The sequence below is a fragment of the Psittacula echo genome (genome assembly GCF_963264785.1).
Source record: "Psittacula echo genome assembly, chromosome: 15".
Classification (NCBI taxonomy): Eukaryota; Metazoa; Chordata; class Aves; order Psittaciformes; family Psittacidae; genus Psittacula; species Psittacula echo.
The window spans coordinates 7628547-7648157 of NC_137751.1; the positions used below are offsets into that span (position 1 = coordinate 7628547).

At 44.4% G+C, this 19611-nt stretch overlaps 1 protein-coding gene across 1 annotated transcript in view; it reads left to right on the top strand.

The window, feature by feature from the left end:
- Positions 1-19611, top strand: part of TEX14 (testis expressed 14, intercellular bridge forming factor) — a 30783-nt gene that overhangs the window by 162 nt on the left and 11010 nt on the right. Inside the window, exons 2-21 of the mRNA XM_080630345.1 lie at positions 83-159; positions 543-696; positions 5766-5880; positions 6172-6337; positions 7014-7150; positions 8686-8767; positions 9206-9336; positions 10163-10276; positions 10727-10850; positions 11303-11481; positions 12455-12606; positions 12926-13116; positions 13321-13471; positions 13834-14828; positions 15559-15665; positions 16811-16890; positions 17447-17713; positions 18237-18337; positions 18650-18745; positions 19376-19469. Of these exons, the coding sequence (XP_080486471.1) occupies positions 561-696; positions 5766-5880; positions 6172-6337; positions 7014-7150; positions 8686-8767; positions 9206-9336; positions 10163-10276; positions 10727-10850; positions 11303-11481; positions 12455-12606; positions 12926-13116; positions 13321-13471; positions 13834-14828; positions 15559-15665; positions 16811-16890; positions 17447-17713; positions 18237-18337; positions 18650-18745; positions 19376-19469 (3418 nt within the window). The 5' untranslated portion in view covers positions 83-159; positions 543-560. The remainder of the gene's footprint in view (positions 1-82; positions 160-542; positions 697-5765; positions 5881-6171; positions 6338-7013; positions 7151-8685; positions 8768-9205; positions 9337-10162; positions 10277-10726; positions 10851-11302; positions 11482-12454; positions 12607-12925; positions 13117-13320; positions 13472-13833; positions 14829-15558; positions 15666-16810; positions 16891-17446; positions 17714-18236; positions 18338-18649; positions 18746-19375; positions 19470-19611) is intronic.

The following is a 19611-nucleotide window of genomic DNA, read 5'->3' on the forward strand; positions in this document are numbered from 1 at the left end:
TCCTGTCAGAGGCTGATACACCTGACAGGCTTCAGCGGTGTTTGCCACACCCTGGTTGTCACCTCTCCCTTTTCCTCCTTAGGGCTGTGTTTCCCCATGGCCAGGCTGATCCTGCAAGTAGCCCTTCATCAGCATCACGGACAGGCCTTACCTCAGAGGGTAAGGGAGGGGAGGTGCTTTCGCCTTTCATCTTGGGATTTGTCTGGAGGAAACAGCCGGAACTGACTTTGTCAGCTCCTAGAATCATAGAATCAACTGCATTGGAAAAGACCTTGCAGATCAGGAAGTCCAGCTGTTACCCCAGGACTGCCAAGCCCACCACTAAAACATGTCAATAAGGGCCTTGTCTATATGGCTTCCAGGGAACGTGGAACAGGGAACATACGCACTTCCAGAATGGTAATTCCACCACTGCCCTAGCAATCCTGTTCCGATGTCTGACCACCCTCTCAGTGAAGACCTGAAGGGTTTGGGGAAAAAAAAAAAATAAATTTTGAGCTATGGCACCTTGCAGCTTCATTAATTTTCATACTTTTTCCTAGTTCTGTTGAGGAAAGAAGATGGCTCACACTGTCTATCTGCCCATGCCCTGCCCTACCCAGCTTGGCAGCATCAAAGGTGACTCCCTGGAAGCTCAGCTGCATGAGTGTGTCAGGCAAGGAAACTCTGTGAGAGTGAAGAAGCTGCTGAAACAAGGTAAAAGTGAAGTTTACGCAAGTACTGGCAGAAGAGTTTTACTTTGTGCTGTATGCATAGATTTGGGGTAAAAAATAGCACACTGTACAGTGCAGTTTTCTGGATGGAATTTATTTACATAATGATACATAGTTGGCCTTTCGGGTAAATTGGCACTAATTAATGAAAAATGTAAATATCTTTAAAATATATTTAAATACAGATTTAAAACGTATTTTTTGTGTCGTAAAACTAGAACTCTTAAGAGTCAACTTTAGGAATAGTCTCTTTAAATAAGATTTTAACTTTAATTCTGATACAAAAATGCTTCAGGTGTGGTTTACACGTTGGGATTTTTGACACATGGATTTTTAACCACGTGGGAGCAGGGACTTGTATAAACGCTGCAGTTCTATCTGCTTTTCACTCCTCCGCGGCCGCAGCGGCCGGTACTTGTTTGAGAATGAGCGGCGGCCAGGACCTCTCCCGCAGAGGTCGCTGCACACGGTTCCTTCCGCGCCGCGCGGCTGCTCAGCGGGAGGCCGCGCCTGCGTGACTGACAGAGCGCGTCTGATTGGTCGTCTCAGGCAGACGATGCAAATGAGGAACCGGAGCGCGATTGCCACCGCGCGAGGCAGTGCCGGGAGTCCCGGGGCAGGCCTGGGGGTTGCGGGGTGTGGTTACGCGGTGGCACGGCTCGGTGGGTCGGTGCCGGTTCCCGCGGGTGTCGATCGGTGTCGGGTGTCCATGTGTTAGAGGGCGGTGCGCGGCGGTGGTGCTGTGCGCGCAGGGGTGGTGAAGTTAAGACTATACTTTCAGGGATCATTTCTGTAGTTGGTCACTAGAGGAGAGTGATCGCACCTGAACGGCGTCACAAACCACGAGGAGGAGCGAGGTGCTGTCTCCTGAGCGCGAGGCGGGCGGGCGGCGCTGCTTGTGCAGGAGCCTCCCGCCATCGATGACCGTTCCCGCCCCTTGCGGTGTCGGGAGGGAGAGAGCACGGGCTGAGTGGTTTGTGGCCTTTTTTTAATCACAGTTATAAAAGCAGACAATGAGGAGTCGGGGTATGCTTTCTAGCTGGCCCGTTCCCTGCGAGCTAACGCGTTTGTAGGTTTGCTGGTCTTCTCTGCACACGCGCCAGCACCTCATTATCTTTCTTGTAGCGAGGGGCCCCAGCCTGAACACAGTGTTCCGAGTTGTAGCCTCACCAGTGCTGAGCAGAGGAGGATGATCTGTCCCAAATCCTGCTGTCCACACTGTTCCTGATACAATGCAGGATGCTCTTGACCTGCTTGGCCACCTGTGCACACTGCTGTTCCTGTTTAGCTGCCTGTCAACCATTACCCCAGGCCCTTTTATGCCAGACATCTTATGAGCCACTCTTCCCCAAGCCTGCAGTGGTGCATGAGGCTGATGTGACCCATATGTTAATGACAGAGTGACAAGAGACTACGGAGAAACTGGGATCATCTGTCATGGTGTGGTAGCCGCGTGGGGAACAGCAGCGCGACCTCCGAATGGTACTATCGCCAGCAGAAGCCGCTGTACACGGCTCCCCCCTGAGCTGCGGAGGCCGGGGCGGGACCGCTGCCGCCCCTGGCTGAGAGCGCGGGTCTGATTGGTTGTCTCAGGGAGACGATGCAAATGAGGAACCGGGGCCCGATTCCCACCACGCGCGGCAGTGTCAGGGGTCCCGGGGCAGGCCTGGGGGTCGCGGAACACGGTTTCGCGGAGGCAGGGCTCGGTGCCGGTTCCCGCGGGTGTCGGTCGGTGTCGGGTGTCCATGTGTTAGAGGGCGGTGCGCGGCGGTGGTGCTGTGCGCGCAGGGGTGGTGAAGTTAAGACTATACTTTCAGGGATCATTTCTGTAGTTGGTCACTAGAGGAGAGTGATCGCACCTGAACGGCGTCACAAACCACGAGGAGGAGCGAGGTGCTGTCTCCTGAGCGCGAGGCGGGCGGACGGCGCTGCTTGTGCAGGAGCCTCCCGCCATCGATGACCGTTCCCGCCCCTTGCGGTGTCGGGAGGGAGAGAGCACGGGCTGAGTGGTTTGTGACCCTCTTTTTATTAGAGTTCCTAACAACAGCTGGGTAAGGAATGGTAGTAGGAATTACTGTGCGCTGGGATTGGTGCTCTACGACGAGAGTACAGACTTCCTGTTGCTGCAGCAGACTCAGCTGCCTGAACCGTACGGGTGCTGCGAAGGTGTCCTAGTGCTGTCGAGAGGGGGCCTCGGCCAGGGTGACCCCTCTCCGTTCCCGTCGCTTGGCTGTTCCTGAAGGCTGGGTGGTTTTGATCCGCAGATGTCGTTCCTTGGGATGAGAGAAGGATCGTGCACAGTCTTGCGCAGGAGCAGCGCGGGGCAGAGAGGTTCGGGGGCCGCCGCAGCCCCGCTCGGAGGCGTGTGCTTTCCGTTGACGTTGCATCACTCGTACCGCCGAGCCGTGGACCTCGCCCGCTGACTGCGGGAACGGCGCGCAGAGAACGGCTTGTGCGATTCCTTCAAGGGGAACCCCGTACCGCGACCGCAGCGCTGTCCGAACCCGCTGCAGGGCGACACCGCGCCTTGGGGCGGAGTCCTGAGACCGCCGGGAGAGGGGTGTGACTGAGCGCGTCTGATTGGTGGTCTCAGGCAGACGATGCAAATGAGGAACCGGGGCCCGATTCCCACCACGCGCGGCAGTGTCAGGGGTCCTGGGCGGGCACGGGGGTCGCGGGACGCGGTTCCACGGAGGCAGGGGCAGAGCGGGGCGGTGCCGGTTTCCGCGGGTGTCGGTCGGTGTCGGGTGTCCATGTGTTAGAGGGCGGTGCGCGGCGGTGGTGCTGTGCGCGCAGGGGTGATGAAGTTAAGACTATACTTTCAGGGATCATTTCTGTAGTTGGTCACTAGAGGAGAGTGATCGCACCTGAACGGCGTCACAAACCACGAGGAGGAGCGAGGTGCTGTCTCCTGAGCGCGAGGCGGGCGGGCGGCGCTGCTTGTGCAGGAGCCTCCCGCCATCGATGACCGTTCCCGCCCCTTGCGGTGTCGGGAGGGAGAGAGCACGGGCTGAGTGGTTTGTGGCCTTTTTTTAATCACGGTTACAAAAGCAGACAATGAGGAATCGGGGTATGCTTACTGCTCGCATTGCTCCTTGCGAGCTAGCAATTTCCTCAAGGTTTTCGGCTACCTTCTACATCCCCAGCCCCTCCTTGGGTCTTCTATAGCGGTGGCAATGAGACCTTCCAAAGGCAGAGCTGGGGATGGGGGAAGTAGGCAGATGGATTTAGGCTTCAAATCCGGTGTGATTGTTCAGTGAAAAGAAATACTTTGAAAGTTTGTTAGCACCTGTGTGTGCGAGTCAGGCGATGGTGTTCTTGACCCTTCTGTGGTGTAGAGCAGGGTGAGTCAGTGGTTAGTGTTGAGTGTTTGTCAGAGTGACGAGAGGCTGGGGGCAAACTGTTTGGGATTCGCCTTTCCAGGGAGCTTCTGTCACTCAGGCCAGACCTGGAGCATTTGATCAGTCTGATGGGGGTTTGGGAGAGATTGCCTGACTTTGTGCCCTTTATACAGTGCAATGCCATGGAAGGTGGGGCACATCATGTTGGATCCTGGAGCACAGAGTGTCTGCTGGGGTCTAGGGTTGAGAACTACATGGTGATACACTATTAGCTCCTGGGTGGGAGTCCTTGTGCTTGGATGGATCTGGGGGATGTCAAGGATCGTGTTTATTAAGGCTGTGCTCTGTGGAGTTGTTGTAGCTGGTACATGAGAGCATGCCTGAAGGTGCTGGCCCACAGCAGACGCCAGAAGCCAGCACAATCCCTTCAGAGAGCCATGCAAGAGATGCAGTGCTGCCTGGTGTTAGTGCGTGGGCCTCTGCTCCTGCAGCGGTGCTGGGCAGTGGACCACGGACCGAAGCGGTATCGTCTTTTGGATGGTGTCATGAAAACGGCAGCAGCTCGGGCGGGTGTAACCCCAGCGCGGAGCCCGGTCTCTGCGGACCTATGCTTCTGTGTGTGCGGCGAACGGAGAGCCTTTTGCGGGAGGCCGCAAGGGGCGTGTCACATGTCGTGCGGGAGCGGCTCGTCTGATTGGTCGTCTCAGGCAGACGATGCAAATGAGGAACCGGGGCCCGATTCCCACCACGCGCGACAATGCCGGGAGTCCCGGGCGGGCCCGGGGGGCTCGCGGGACGCGGTTCCACGGAGGCAGGGCTCGGTGGGTCGGTGCGGGTTCCCGCGGGTGTCGATCGGTGTCGGGTGTCCATGTCTTCGAGGGCGGTGCGCGGCGGTGGTGCTGTGCGCGCAGGGGTGATGAAGTTAAGACTATACTTTCAGGGATCATTTCTGTAGTTGGTCACTAGAGGAGAGTGATCGCACCTGAACGGCGTCACAAACCACGAGGAGGAGCGAGGTGCTGTCTCCTGAGCGCGAGGCGGGCGGGCGGCGCTGCTTGTGCAGGAGCCTCCCGCCATCGATGACCGTTCCCGCCCCTTGCGGTGTCGGGAGGGAGAGAGCACGGGCTGAGTGGTTTGTGATCTATCTTTAATCACAGTTCAAAAAGTAGATGATGGCGTGTCTTTGCACGTGGTCTGGAGTGAGCTCACTATGGGATTGTGATTTCCGATCCGTATCCTTGTAGTTACCTTGTATTCTATTTTAATGTGGAGTGGAGCTTGGTAATTTGACGAAAGTTGGTCAAAATAACAAAATATTCATCTAACTCTCAGTTACTGCATTAGAAAGATTTATCATTTTATTAATACAGTCCTTCAGTGTCGTCTTTGCACATCCCTGTTAATACAGTGTCTCTGCTATTTATACATTCAGTATTCGAAAACGTTGGAGGAGCAGTGCTTGGTATGCATAGAACGTTACAGGGAACCATCTAGTCCAAACACCCTGCAATGAGCAGGGATATCTTCACTTAGATCAGGTTGCTCAGAGCCACATCCAGCCTGGCACTGAATGTGCCATTAGTGTTTTCCCGTTTTCAGTATTTCAGATGGAATATGGCCATTAGTGTCAGTGTTAATGAAACATTTCCTGTTATTTGGGCTGAGGGGGGGAACACAAGCACTTACCTCCTAATCTTTTGTTTCCTTGTAGGTGTTTTTGTTGATGCTGTAAATTCCATGGGCCAGACTTGTCTCTTCATTGCTGCATTGCTAGGTCTTGGTAAAATAGTGGATATACTGCTGGATTATGGCTCTGATGCTAATCAGTTAAGTATATTTTTCCTTAAATTTAAATTAATCTTTAATCTTTTAGTGTTTTTAATAATGTAGTAAACAATATTTATTGTATATAAATGAAGAATTGCTTAAGATGCATGTTGCTGTTTTAGCCAAAGATCCTCAGAAGTAGGTAGGTGCATCATTTTCCTCATTTCATCCTGTATCTTATTGTTTGGGAGTACAGAAACATTCCAGGCATGCAGCTGTTTTCCCAAGAAGCACAACTGGCTGCTTGTAGGAGGGGTAGGTTGAAACATTTCTACTTTAATGTTCCCCAGTCGCTGTTACAATGGAAGCACCCCAGTCCATGCCGCTGCATTCTCAGGAAATCAGTGGATTCTTAGCAGGTTATTGGATGAAGGAGGTGATTTGAGAGCACATGATAAGAATGGGAAAAAACCTCAGTGCTGGGCTATGTCAGCTGATAAAGAAACCAGTGCTCAGGTATGTGTGTATAATATGTTTTGAATATGTGCTAGATATGTACTCATATCTTTATCTTAAAGTGCAGAAACTCCAGCATTTTATGGAGCAATTCTTGACCTTTACATGTGAGATAATTAAATATTTAAAATTACTTTTCCCCATCAGTAATGGTATTTTGAAGTCCTCGTGATTTATATTTAACTAAGGTTTTGCTCAGGTGTAGGGGCATGTCTGCCCACAACTTGTTAGAACCTTTATGTATAAGTGTGCAGTGAGGAGAATGACAGACTCTTGTTTTGTACCCTTAATGTATGTAGTTTGTTGGCATGTATGTGCAGTTCAGGAGTAAACCTGAAATAATTTTCAAGTGTATCTGAGTCTGTGCATGAGCAGCGTCAGCAAATGTGTCAGTTTTGCAAAGTGTGATATTGAATTAAAACTCACAAAACTCCTCTTGAAAAGAAACCTGATATTACAAATTTCAGTGGGTGCATGTCTTGAAAGTTAATCGTTTAGTGCTGAAGTAAACTTTCTCTTACATTGCCATGTCTGTCCATTTCTTGAAAGGCCTATTTACAATACTGCCATTAACCAGTTAATTTTTCATCAGTCACAATCTGTTAATTTGAAATGGTTTATCTTGCAGTTCTGAAGTAATTTCATGTCATTGTTTTTCCCTCCCTCTCCTGTCTAGATGTTGGAATTTATACAGCGTTGCACATTGCACATGCAGGCTGCCATTCAAAATTTTCCCCCTGATCTACTCAGGAAGGTTGGCTCCTCAAAAGCCCTGGCCTACAGTCCATCTCGATTTGGTAGCCTTGTGCAAGGGTAAGAACATATTCTTCAGTACTGAGGGATTGAGCTACAAGGACTCTTACTTCCATATTCTGTGAACTTAAAATGAACATGTTCTTGTTTCTTTTTGACAATATCCAATTTAAAACCAGTGTGTGTAAGGAATGATGGTCCTTTTTATTTCTATTGTGAGAGTTCCAAATAGAAACTTGATAGTTGTAAATATCTGTACATTAAGGGATACTCTTGAAGTCAGCAATATGAAGTACTGGATTTTAGTAGTATTAAAATGGAGGTAACATGAAATAGTTTGTGTCTTGACCTTTTTGGGTCTTTTGGACGTGTGCTTCCAACCTTTTCAAGAGCTTTTACAGAATCATAGAATAGTTAGGGTTGGAAAGGACCTTAAGATCATCTAGTTCCAACCCCCCTGCCATGGGCAGGGACACCTCACACTAAACCATGCCACCTAAGGCTTTGTCCAACCTGACCTTGAACACCGCCAGGGATGGAGCATTCACAACCTCCCTGGAAAACCCATTCCAGTGCCTCACCACCCTCTCAGTAAAGAATTTCTTCCTTATATCTAATCTAAACTTCCCCTGTTTAAGTTTGAACCCATTACCCTTTGTCCTGTCACTACAATCCCTGATGAAGAGTCCATCCCCAGCATCCCTATAGCCCCCCTTCAGATACTGGAAGGCTGCTATGAGGTCTCCATGCAGCCTTCTCTTCTCCAGGCTGAACAGCCCCAACTTTCTCAGCCTGTCTCCATACGGGAGGTGCTCCAGTCCCCTGATGATCCTTGTGGCCTCCTCTGGACTTGTTCCAACAGTTCTATGTCCTTTTTATATTGAGGACACCAGAACTGCACACAATACTCCAAGTGAGGTCTCACAAGAGCAGAAGGGCAGGATCACCTCCTTCGACCTGCTGGTCACGCTCCTTTTGATGCAGCCCAGGATGCGGTTGGCTTTCTGGGCTGCGAGCGCACACTGCCAGCTCATGTTCATTTTCTCATCGACCAACATGCCCAAGTCCTTCTCTGCAGGGCTGCTCTGAATCTCTTCTCTGCCCAACCTGTAGCTGTGCCTGGGATTGCCGCAACCCGGGTGTAGGACCTTGCACTTGGCATGGTTAAACTTCATAAGGTTGGCATCAGCCCACCTCACAAGCGTGTCAAGGTCCCTCTGGATAGCGTTCCTTCCCTCCAGCGTATCAACTGAACCACACAGCTCGGTGTCATCAGCAAACTTGCTGAGGGCGTCATATACATTATAGGAAAAATACATATTTGTGAACAAAAAGCCATCCAAGATTCCTGTATGTGTATTACGGTCTGTCTTGCTTTAAACAAATACATACCATAACAGTGTACCTAAAAAATTTTAATGGTTTGCACAATAATTTAGAATTTCAGCATCTGCATCACACTTTTTGTGTGGACCACTCAAATGAACCATTTGAAATACATGGCTGTTGCAGAATTTCTGCTTTTTTCTCTTGTATTTTACTCAAAGCCTTGGCATATCAGTTACTCTTTTTGCTTTTTTTTTTTTGATACTTAGAAGGGTTGACAGTCCTCTGGGCAGATTTCTTAAAGGTGGAGCTAATGCAGCCAAGAACATTTACAGCTTTGGATTTGGGAAGGTAAGATGCTCTGGGTAATGGTTTTCTAATGATATTAATACAGTTTTTCACAGTCACGTATTCCTCACAGTAATTGCCTCACCCATGTTATTTTAAATTTTTAGTGAGTTCTTATTTTTACTGAAATGGTGGGGAAAACCTGTGGAGAGTGCAAATATTGAGTCTGTTAGTCATTAGTATCAGAGGAAGCTGTTTCAGAACAGGCAAAAAAACCTCTCCTGTTTAAATGTCACCTGTGGGAGTTCTTAACTGTTTCTGCTTTCCTCATTTCAGCTTCGTTAGAAAGTTAGGCTTTTGACATAGATAATTTAACATTCCATTTTGATGCTTTGGCTGATGCTCCCATTGCACTGGTTGCACTTGGGTTTTTAGTGAGCTTGTGGCACATGTGATGGATCTTGGGAAGTTCCTTTTAGTTATGGTCTGGTGGTGGTCCAGTTTTATCTTGCAGGTAACGGGCATCTTGAGTACTTGGCATCTCTCCTTATTATTGGGGAAAAAGACCTGGTTCAGGCAGATGATGAACCAGCATTTTCTTACCATATTGGTCCATACATGATCATGACAAAGTAAGTGGAATCAAAGAGATTTTAGCCCTTCTTAGTGTGTATTTGTATCTATTAAGCAGCAAGTTGTACCACATGCTTTGTTTGGAGAGTTTTTCTGGTCTGCTCTGTATTCATCTACTGCTTTCTGTTTGCAAATTGTTTTTTGGATGTGCACAGATTGATATTTTCTTTAGACTCCCTCAACATCTGTAGGTTGCTCTGGTCCTTTCCAGCCATATTAACCTAATTATTGTTACTCACTGATAGCAGTGTTCCAGTACTGATTCCTTTTGTGGTGGAAATGGGTTGCTGGGGTTGCATAGGTTGTGTTGTTCAGTGTTGAGTCCTTGTAATTGTTGGATCAAACACTGGGCCTCTGCATATGCATGTCTGCAGCGTACTTGCTCAAACCTGTGGTGAAATGAGAGTTGAAAGACTGAATCTTCTTGTTTTTTAATCTTTTGTATTGTGTAGCAAATAGTTGTGCCTCAGAGGGATCCAGAGAACTGATAAATTGGTGATTTAATCTTCCCAAAGCTCTGGCTTGTATCACAGTGGCCTGATGGCCTTTAAGGGGGGGAGTTTTAAAGTGACCTTGTTCTTTACCTTGAGTCGTGGAAGGGTAGCGTCTTTGGACAGCAAACCTGGCCTGTTACATCCAGTCCTTAACTGGATGAGAATTTATTGTCAATTTGAAAAAGTATATCCCATAGCTGGGGTCATCAGAGTAATGTTACCAACAAAAGGAGGCAGAACCAGAGCATTTCAGAATTATTTGTAAGTAACCCTGTAACTGGGAAAAAATACTTCAGAAAGCATCTCATAGAAATTCCTTTTCTTCTTGTAGCTTAATGTGGGGAGGCAGCAGAGTTACAGTGAAGGAACTTTGCTTAGAGCCCCATCAGAGCTGCAGTAAACTGCGCTTCGCTGATCTTCTTGTTGCAGAGCAGGAACAGAGCAGGTAAGAGAGAATGTGCAGTAGCCACAAGTGCTCCTGGGGTTTGGGTGTCTCCAGCGATGTGAGGAAATGTGATTAACCTCAGGAGGACTGTCAGGCTGTGGTTGTCCTTGCTCTCCAAATGAGAAATACAGATCTCTTTCTTCTCCTGCCTATTCCTATTCCATTTGCTCCCCAGTGGATAATACAGAGGATGATGATACTCTCTTCTCATATGTCTGAATGAATGCTTTATTGCACTCTGCTTGGATGGCTTATTTATAGATTCTTCTAATTGTGACAACAAGCATTGTTTCCTAAATGCCTCCTAATCTATGGTTCTTTTAAAACTTTGGTGTATTTCAATGGAAAGTTAGAAGCATTCATGTTGTATTGATTAAAAACATCTAGAAAGCCAGGACTTTTTTAATATCAGATTTGCCTTACTTTTTTTCCCCCCCTCTCTCTTTGCAGTAAACTCAGACATCCTCATTTGCTACAGTTGATGGCTGTGTCTCTGTCTAGTGACTTGGAGAAAACCCGTTTGGTATATGAAAGAGTTAACTTTGGTTCTCTGTACAGTATCCTTCATGAAAGGGTAATTGGAATACTTGTTTTTTAAGCAGTAGTTAATTGAGAGGAAGAAGTTTAGTAACTACATCTGCCATCTTTACTCAAAGAGTAAGAAGATAAAATTACCAGTCTGCGTATCCGGGTTTCTGCTTCTTTCCACAGTACCAGGTACTCTGTAACCTGGTAAAATTTATAATTGGCAAATAGTTCACTTAGTGTTTAGGTGCAGTTGCACTGATATTCTTGTTTGGTGTCAGTCTTAACGTGGCTGAGGTTTTAATTTTCTGCATGTCACTGTAGACTGCAAATGTGGCAAAACCAGCTTTTGCCCTTGAATATTTGTATGTAATGCATTGCAAAATGCCTATGTATAAAAGCAAAGGTTTGAACTCAGTGGTGCTTTTTCCTTTTTTTTCTAATCAACCGGTTTGTGTTTTATTTTTAATATTAATTTGGTACTTTTGGGTTTTATTCCAGCGTACAGAATTCCCAGTACTGCACATGGAGATGATTTTGCATATGCTGCTTCAAATTATCGATGCTTTGCGTTTTCTACACTCTCGTGGATTTATCCACCGTTCAGTTACCTCGTACGCTATTCAGGTTGTTTCTTCTGGTGAGGCAAAGCTGTGCAACTTGGAATACATGATAGAGAGGTAAAGAGTGTCCTTACTGTTTCTGTGACAGGAACAAACATGAGTAAATTTAGTATGAAATTCAGCTGAAGTGTCCCTCTTGATGACTAGGGAGTACTGCTTCTGGGTCAGGCAACAGGGTTACTGGAGTAAATTATTACTGCTCAGGTACATTAACTTTGCCACAGGCAGTACAGCAGGCTTCAGGGGGACTTAGTTTCTGTGTTGTATCTGAAAATAGAAACTAGTAAGAGAAGCAGCTCTTTACTGCAGTATAAAAATACTGTCGTAGAGAAATAGAAGCTAATCTTACAGACCAGAGCTGTAATTCCATTTTGAGTTATTAATTCTGCTGCTGGGCTGAAAATAATTTAAGTGTCCTTTTGTTATCCTTAACTTGTGTTTTTGGAGACTTACCTAAATGGTTGAAGATTTCACACCTCATGGAACTGGTAATACCCTGAAAGGAGCAAAGGTACTTCCTAACCTCCTTGTGAACTCAGTTTATTAATAAATCTTGTCAATTTTGTCTATTTCAGATACAGCTTACTGTGAAATTAACAACAAAACCCCTTGTAGTTAAATATGAGGAGGAAATTACCTTCTAAACATTGCAAAATAAACATTGACAGGCCAGGTGGTACCTTCTTATGTTTTGTCCACAGTCAGACAACACTGGCCACAGCTCAAGGGTTGCTTGTAAAATTCCTATTGGGAAATTTTCAACTTTCTCTGATGTCTTTTTGAGTGTAAATTTGTTAAAGCAGATGTTACTTTCACCAGAAAGTCTTTGCTGCAATGTGCCAGAATGCATTTTATTGTTGTGAAAATACTACATGTTTTATTTGAGGATACACTCTGGGCCTTTTAGGTATTTAAACTAAAAGCAGATACAACAAAGTCGGTGTTTGAATTCCAAAATCCAGAATTCCAATATACCTTCTAGTTGAGTGTGTTGTACATCCCAATTTACAACTTTTTTCCCTTTATACAGCAAAGACGGTGGAGAACACAGTGATCTGACACGTATTCCTGTCCCAGTGCAGCTGTATAAGTGGTGCTCTCCTGAAGTAATCCTTGAAAAAGTTGTCACAGTCAAATCGGATATTTATAGCTTCTGTGCAGTAGTGCAGGAGGCCTTGACAGGTATATCTGCAGGTTTAGGCTTTTGTCAGTTGGGTAACCCACCAAATGTTTTCAGTGCGGACTGTCTGCCCTAATGTCCGTTTAATTCCTCTGTGTGACCAGATAAAACCTTGCTGTGATGGCTTGTACAGAGTTAACTGGAAAAGGAACCGTCCAGGCAAAACCCCAAATGTTAGTGAGACAGTAGTTGTAAATTAGAGAATGTACAGATAATAATGCTTCAGTATCTGATTCTTTTTACCTTTTTTTCTTTTTTCTTTTGTTTTCATGAACACTGATATACAGCTTTTGACATGCAGTCTGTATTTATGTCTTGCAGAGGACCCCCCCTGGAAGGGTTGTGAGGACTCAGTTATTAAACAGCTCATAATTTCGGGACAGCAGTTAGAAGCAGATGTTAGACTTCCTGTGCCTTATTACAGTATCGTAAAGTCAGGGCTGGAACCTAAACAGAAGAACCGTTCCATGAATCTTCAGGATATTCAATATATACTGAAAAATGACTTAAAGGTGACTTCCAGGATTCTAGCCTTTCATGTATTTAAAACAGCAGTTTTATATCCATTCAGATTCAAGTTGTTCTGCTTAAATCTAGGTGGGAGACAATCCAAACAATCCTTTACTGATTGTGGAGGCAGACCACCTTCAAAGAGAAGGTAGGGACATTGAACTGTCAAATGTAGTTATCTTTTATTCTGTTTTTTTGTATTACAGGATTTACTTAAATCTCAAACTGGTCATGCTGATGAAATGTCAAAAGCACAGAGACCCGTTGGTTTTGCAGATGTGAACATCTGCTTGGTATCAGCTCTAAGAAGCCAGAAGAAAACACAGGAATTTGAGGGAAAAGAGATAACCAAGGCTGGTGAGTTTCTTTTAGAAGATGTTGTGTGTCCTTCACTTAGCATGTTCCTCGGTCCATAAAGGTCTTATATAAATAATTAAAATTTGAGCACTTACAGATTTTATTATATAGTTTGGAAATAGAAAGCCGTTAGCTTTGTGTTCTGGCTGCCACCCTTATTGTTAATGTAAACTCAAGACTAAATCTGGTTAACGTTTGAAGTTTAGGCATGTTTTCAGCAGAGGTGTTAAATGATGTTTATGTAATCTACAAAAGACATGAATTCCTGATTGTACAAAACCAGTGTGTTTGGACATCTGGAGAAATGGCTTAACATCTAAAAGCTCTCTCCATTTTTTTTTTTTTATATTTTTTTTTCCCAGACAGCTCTACTTCCCCAATATACTCTGTTTTTCCTGAGGAGAAAAGTGCTTTAGTGCCCCAAGAGGCGTCAACCAGTCTACAGACAGTTGCACAGAATGAAAATCAGGATGTGGCTTCTGAACTTGAGATGACCCCAAGTCTCAGTGATGTGGATGACAGCCTCTGTAGCTTTGAAATCAATGAAATCTTTGCCAGTTTCCCAGAACTTCACAAAGACTTCTTGGAAGAAGGAGCTGGATTAGGTCAAACTCTAAAGGACAAAAAAAGGCAGCAAAAGGAAGAATATAAGGCTACCTTCAAAGAAGAAGATAAGGCTAGCTTCAAAGACGTGTCTGCATCCCCTGGAGTACACTGTGAGGAAAAACCAGTTTATGAGGAAGACAGCTTTTCAGAATCAGATACAGAGTACTCTATAGAAGTCCAGGAGAGCATGAGTGAGGCCTCTGACCTGGCACAGGTGGGAGATGCTGGGAGACTGGTGAGTAATCTGTCCAGAACTGAGCAGAACATCAGCAAATGTGTCCTTAGTGTAAAGATATCCCAAAGCATGGTGCAGCAGATAGCAGATTCCCTGTGCAGGCTAGAGGAGAAACTGGACAAATCAGAGGCCACTGAAAACCAAAACGACATGCTCCAGGAAGTCAGAATGAATCAGCTGTCTAAGCAAAACTTTCAAGGACACTCTAACAGATCTTATGATACTTCTCAAAATACTGATAACTCTTCTTCCGGGGTTAATACTTTTTCATGGAAGGCTGTAGGTCCACCATCAAGAAACTATGTTCCACCAGTAGTAACATGTCAGGCCCAAGGAGCATTGGGTGGAGGTGGTTTCCAAGCTGTTTCAAAGACAGCAAAAGCAATGGAGGCAATTCAAAATGAGAAATGGAAGTGCTTTCATGAGATGAATAAGAGTAAAAATGAAAACAACCATCATGATACCACCTTTACTGTGGTGAAAATACAGCATGATCAAGTGAGCCTGGACCACAAGGTAAAGGGCTGAGTAGGGTGATTGTCTTTATCACTCCTTTATTCCTTAGCAAATAAAGAGACATAGTTATGGATGGTGTCAAAGAGGAGGGATGAATCTGTTGTTTACAGTACTGGATATGCCATATGCGTTGTAGGAATGAAAATTGTCAGGTCAGCAGGGCAATAGTATTATTTCTTCTTTCTCCCCACCCCTCATCCCCAGCAAAATACTAATCCAGTGGCTCAGGAGTGGATAAAATCCTGTTCTAAAATAGAGATGGGACTGTTGGGGAAAAGGGCAAGCAGAGATTTTTGTTTGTATACTTAATTATGGATATAATTTATTTACATTTATCTCCATATTTATTATGGAGATCATAAGGTGTCATTAATAAGGGCTTCTAGATAATTTTCATTGTTAAATATAAGTAGCTGCTATGCTTAGCCCAAAGAGAAAGAGAAAAATGTATGTACTTATCTGCTGTGGGAATAATCTTGAGTCATTTAGGTCCACTCATTCCCCGTAATAGCCTGCCTGTGTACATATGAAACCTGCTATAAATCCAGAATGGAGCTTTTTCTAGGCTGAGGCCTGGAGTTATCCTTTCTCATGAGCAGTGCTACTAAAATATAACCTAGGGAATAAAATTTGCATGGTCCAATTCTTAGTATATCTCATAGACAGCTCAACTAGTAATTACCAGAATGCCTGGCATGTGCTGAATCAGGGCTTGTTGGACCCATTTCAGAATTTATTCCCACGTTTGTCTGTAAGAAGCAAAACAAAGTCCAATTTGCAGTGTCAGAGAGGAGGCGATTCACATTCTGCAGCAAGTGGAAGTGAAGAAGAGAGGTGGTGAGTTTTGATCATATTCACAGAAAAAATAATTTAGCAGATTTATCTTATTACAGTCACTGTCCAAAGTAGGCACATCCAGGATCAAAGACGGCATTGAATGTGTTTTCAGTAAGGCAAATCCATCTGTCCAATTAGGACCCTACTGTGAGGCACTGTCAGCTGCAGAGCTGACAGAGTGACTGCTGCAGCATCAGTCAAGAGTGGTGTTCAGACAGATTCCAAATGCCTCTGACGGAGGTCAGTGTTCCAAAACTGCAACAGTGTCTAAGGAGAGCAATCTAATAAGTTACTAGTACGGGTGGTTCTCCTTGCTCTGCACACCCTCAGTCAATGCTCAGTAGAAATATTTTGGTTTTCATAGCTATAGGACTAGGACCTGTGTTAGGGGCTGTGGGACTAAAACAGTCTTGTTAAACCCAGTGACAACAGAGCGTGCATTACTTCTTTCTGTTTGCTGTGCTTTTTAATGTTGCCTCTGTGTATTTCTACATGGGGGTGGAAAGTACACATTAAAAGTACCTGGCAAAACTTGTGCAAATTGATGTGTCTCATTAGTTGGAAAGCTGGGGACAAGTATCTCCTTTGATGTTTGGGTCAAATCAGTTGGAAAAACTGTTGCAATTTTGAAGTTGATTCATGACCCTGTTGGATCAGTAAGACCAACTGAAGGATATACTTGGTTAGAACATAAATATTCCAGATGTGTGGTTAGCTGAAGTGAATGAACTGTAGGTTGGGATTGGGTTGGTGGTAGGGTTGTTGATATACAAGTCTGAAGTTCTATTGTCAGTTGTCCCCTGATCACCATACTGACCTGAATAAAACACATCTACGTAGCATTCACTGTCTGTTAGTGTTTATATAGATGTATCATCTGAAGGCCATTGACAGCTCTTGAAATCTAGATTTTAATGTACAGATTGTCTTGTTAACCTATAGTAGATCTAAATAACTGGCTGTGCTTTCTAAGCTTCTGATGGCTCAATCTGCTAGTTCTACTGGGTTCTTAGAAGATGTGTACTCTCAGCCTTTTAATTAACATTAAACCAACTTCTAGTCTTCTACTGACTGGGGAATAATTAACGCAGCATGCTTGTGCATTAACAGAGTTTGATGCATTTCATAATGATTTATTATTATAGGTGCTATCCAAAATCAAGTTCTGAAAATTACAGTACAAAAATAAGTGAGGAGAGAAGGATGATGCAATCAGAATGGAGGAGTAAGTAAATCAGTGTTAGCTTGGCATTAATGTTAGCAAGTTTTACTGCAGTGCATTAAAACTTAACACATTTTGTTACTTAAGAAAGGTCTGTCTGCCTTAATTGCTATAGCTCTACTAGGCTGTGCTTGGATGAAAACCAAATGAGTAGGATACTGTGTCTTGCGCATTAAGGGCATAAAAAAATCACAACCACATTAAGATTGTTTGATTATAAAGCACAAGGAATTTCTAGCCCTGTTTTGGAGGATATAAGGGAGGGACAGTGTATGAATTTAGACAGGGTAGTTTAGCCATGACCAGTGGATGGCAGTACAGGCATGAATAATAGAGAATGGAGACTAACAAAAATTGTTCATGTAAAGACCCATAACAAGGTATGCAGGTTTTAAGCTTTCTTTCAAACGGAAAGAAGTTTTTAGCTCTCTCCTTCATGAAGGGGTTTACAGGCTATAACTTCAGCATTTCCAAGTCTTCAGACACAATGAAACACAGGGAATGCTTTGAAGGTCCAGATTCCGTTGTGCAAGCTGGTAATTTTGTTGTTATTCTGTAGCTGAAGTAAAGCAATTGGCCAGAAGAGCAGCCTCAGGAAGGTTAGAATTTTGCTGTCCATATCCAGCCAATGAATGTACATCTGAAAGTGAAGCAGAGAGTACAAATGAAGCCTTTCAACACGTCACTGTTAGGGTCCGAAAAAGTCAAGACCAGCAAAGATATATGTGGCAGTCAGGTGATAATGTTGAGCCTCAGGATTTGGGCAGAGAGAGTAGATCTGAATCGGAGGAGAGTGATCTGGAGTTTGCATTCAGAAGTTCTGGAGGTAAGGTTGAAAAATGAAAAATAATATCTCCTCTTTGTCTCTCTTCATCTCCCAGCAGATTTCAGTTTGTGTTATTTTGTTACACTAATTGTCAGTTTAGTCTTCCAGAATCTTGCCCCAAAACCAGGTCAGTAAGTCAGTTATTGGTGAACATAAATAATGGGCAAAGATGGGTATTACATGTTAATAGGTGGAGGTAATGTCCAGTGAGCTGGGAGACCCAAAGCTTTCAAATCCACGAGTATGCTCACACACTTTATCTCCTTCAGTTGGACTAGAGAGATGCTTTTTTCTGTGGCAGCATAATGGATAAGTACTTTTGTAATACTTACAGATAAAGGAACAAGGAAAGCTTCTGATACTTAGATTAACGATGTAAGCATTTACATGTCATTATTTCACCATATTCCTGGCAGACAATGTAGTTTTACTGTCTGCTCTCATTAGTATTCCATCAGTGGTTCAGATCACTCACTTCATGTTATTTTTTGCCTAATAATTTTGTTCCATTCTGACATCCTAGGGAGGAGTTCCCAGTCGCCATCACAAGATGAAAAAGCAGAGTCTGGAATAGCCATTCTTAAGAATTCAGTCCTTCCTCAACAAGTCGAGAATGCCTCTAGAGTATGTACAGCAATACAGATAGTTATCTGTAAAACAGTTTAGCCTGGTGTCTCTGTGTTGCACACTGAACTGCCATGAGCTGATCTTTTCAGTTAAAATCTGACCTGCAGTCTTCCCTCCTCCCCCCTTTTTTTGTTTGGTTCTATAAACCATCAAGGTAATGTAAGGAGCAGGAGGTAGGTTGAGACTCAGAGTGATCAAATCAAATGCAATTTTGATTTGATGCAGTATTGCTTATTATTACTGACTAAAATGTGTGGTTTCTTTAGTAGAGAGTGGAGAAAGCATCTCAAATGGTGATGTCTTTCACAGGGGCATTCAAGGGAATTACCTAGTTCCTTTAATTCATGTTCTGATGTGTCTGAAGAATTCTTCACTCCTGATTATTTCCTTCCTTCTACTGCTCAGGTAAGTTCAGAGCTAGAGATAAAAATAACAGAAAAGATAGGAATGAAGTCCGTAGCAAGAACTTTGGACATAGGTTACACATCATGTGGTTTCATTATGCTGCCTTTTGATTTGAAGAAAAGCTGTAGAAAATGGGAGAAAGATAGTTTTTATTCTTTTCTTTTGACATTATATCTATAAATAAAGATTTATTTACAAGTAAGAAAATTCTGGCCCTGTTCCTTCAACATCCTCCAAAAAAACCCCAAACCAAAAAAAACTAACCCCAAACCAAACAAGTAAAACTGCACAAACACCTAGACTCCCAAAACACCAGGGACATGTTTTCTTAATTTGTTTACAAGGCAATTACATAACCTGTGACTGAGAAAAGTTTTAGCAGTTGGTAGTCTCTATTTCACAGATCTAACAAGTACAGTACTCAATAGTCTTCAGTGTTCATTAATTTCTTGAAGATTCCAAACCGTTGTATGGTCTGTTCAATCCAATCCATGCTGTTTGCTGATAAGCTCCTGAGAAGTTTCTCTTTCCCATTCTGATTATTGTGAACATCATCCTGTGAGAGTTGTCCTACCCTTTACAGCTTGCCTGTGAGAAATTGAGTTTGCTTCCTTTTTCCCCCCACTTCAGACCTCAGATGCTGAGGGCAAATTAGAAGATGCTTGTGGCAGACTTTTGCAGAAACAATTACCTGAAGATGCAGGATCAGGAATTCAGGATTCAGGTAAATGTGCACTTTGTTTTGAAAGCACTTTTGAGTCAAGGAGACGGAGTCTTGTTGCACTTAAATTGGTTTTTTTTGTCAGCAGCACTCCTGTCAGAAGGCTGGAGCTTGATTCTTCAGGGTTGCTTGGTTTTCTATTCCT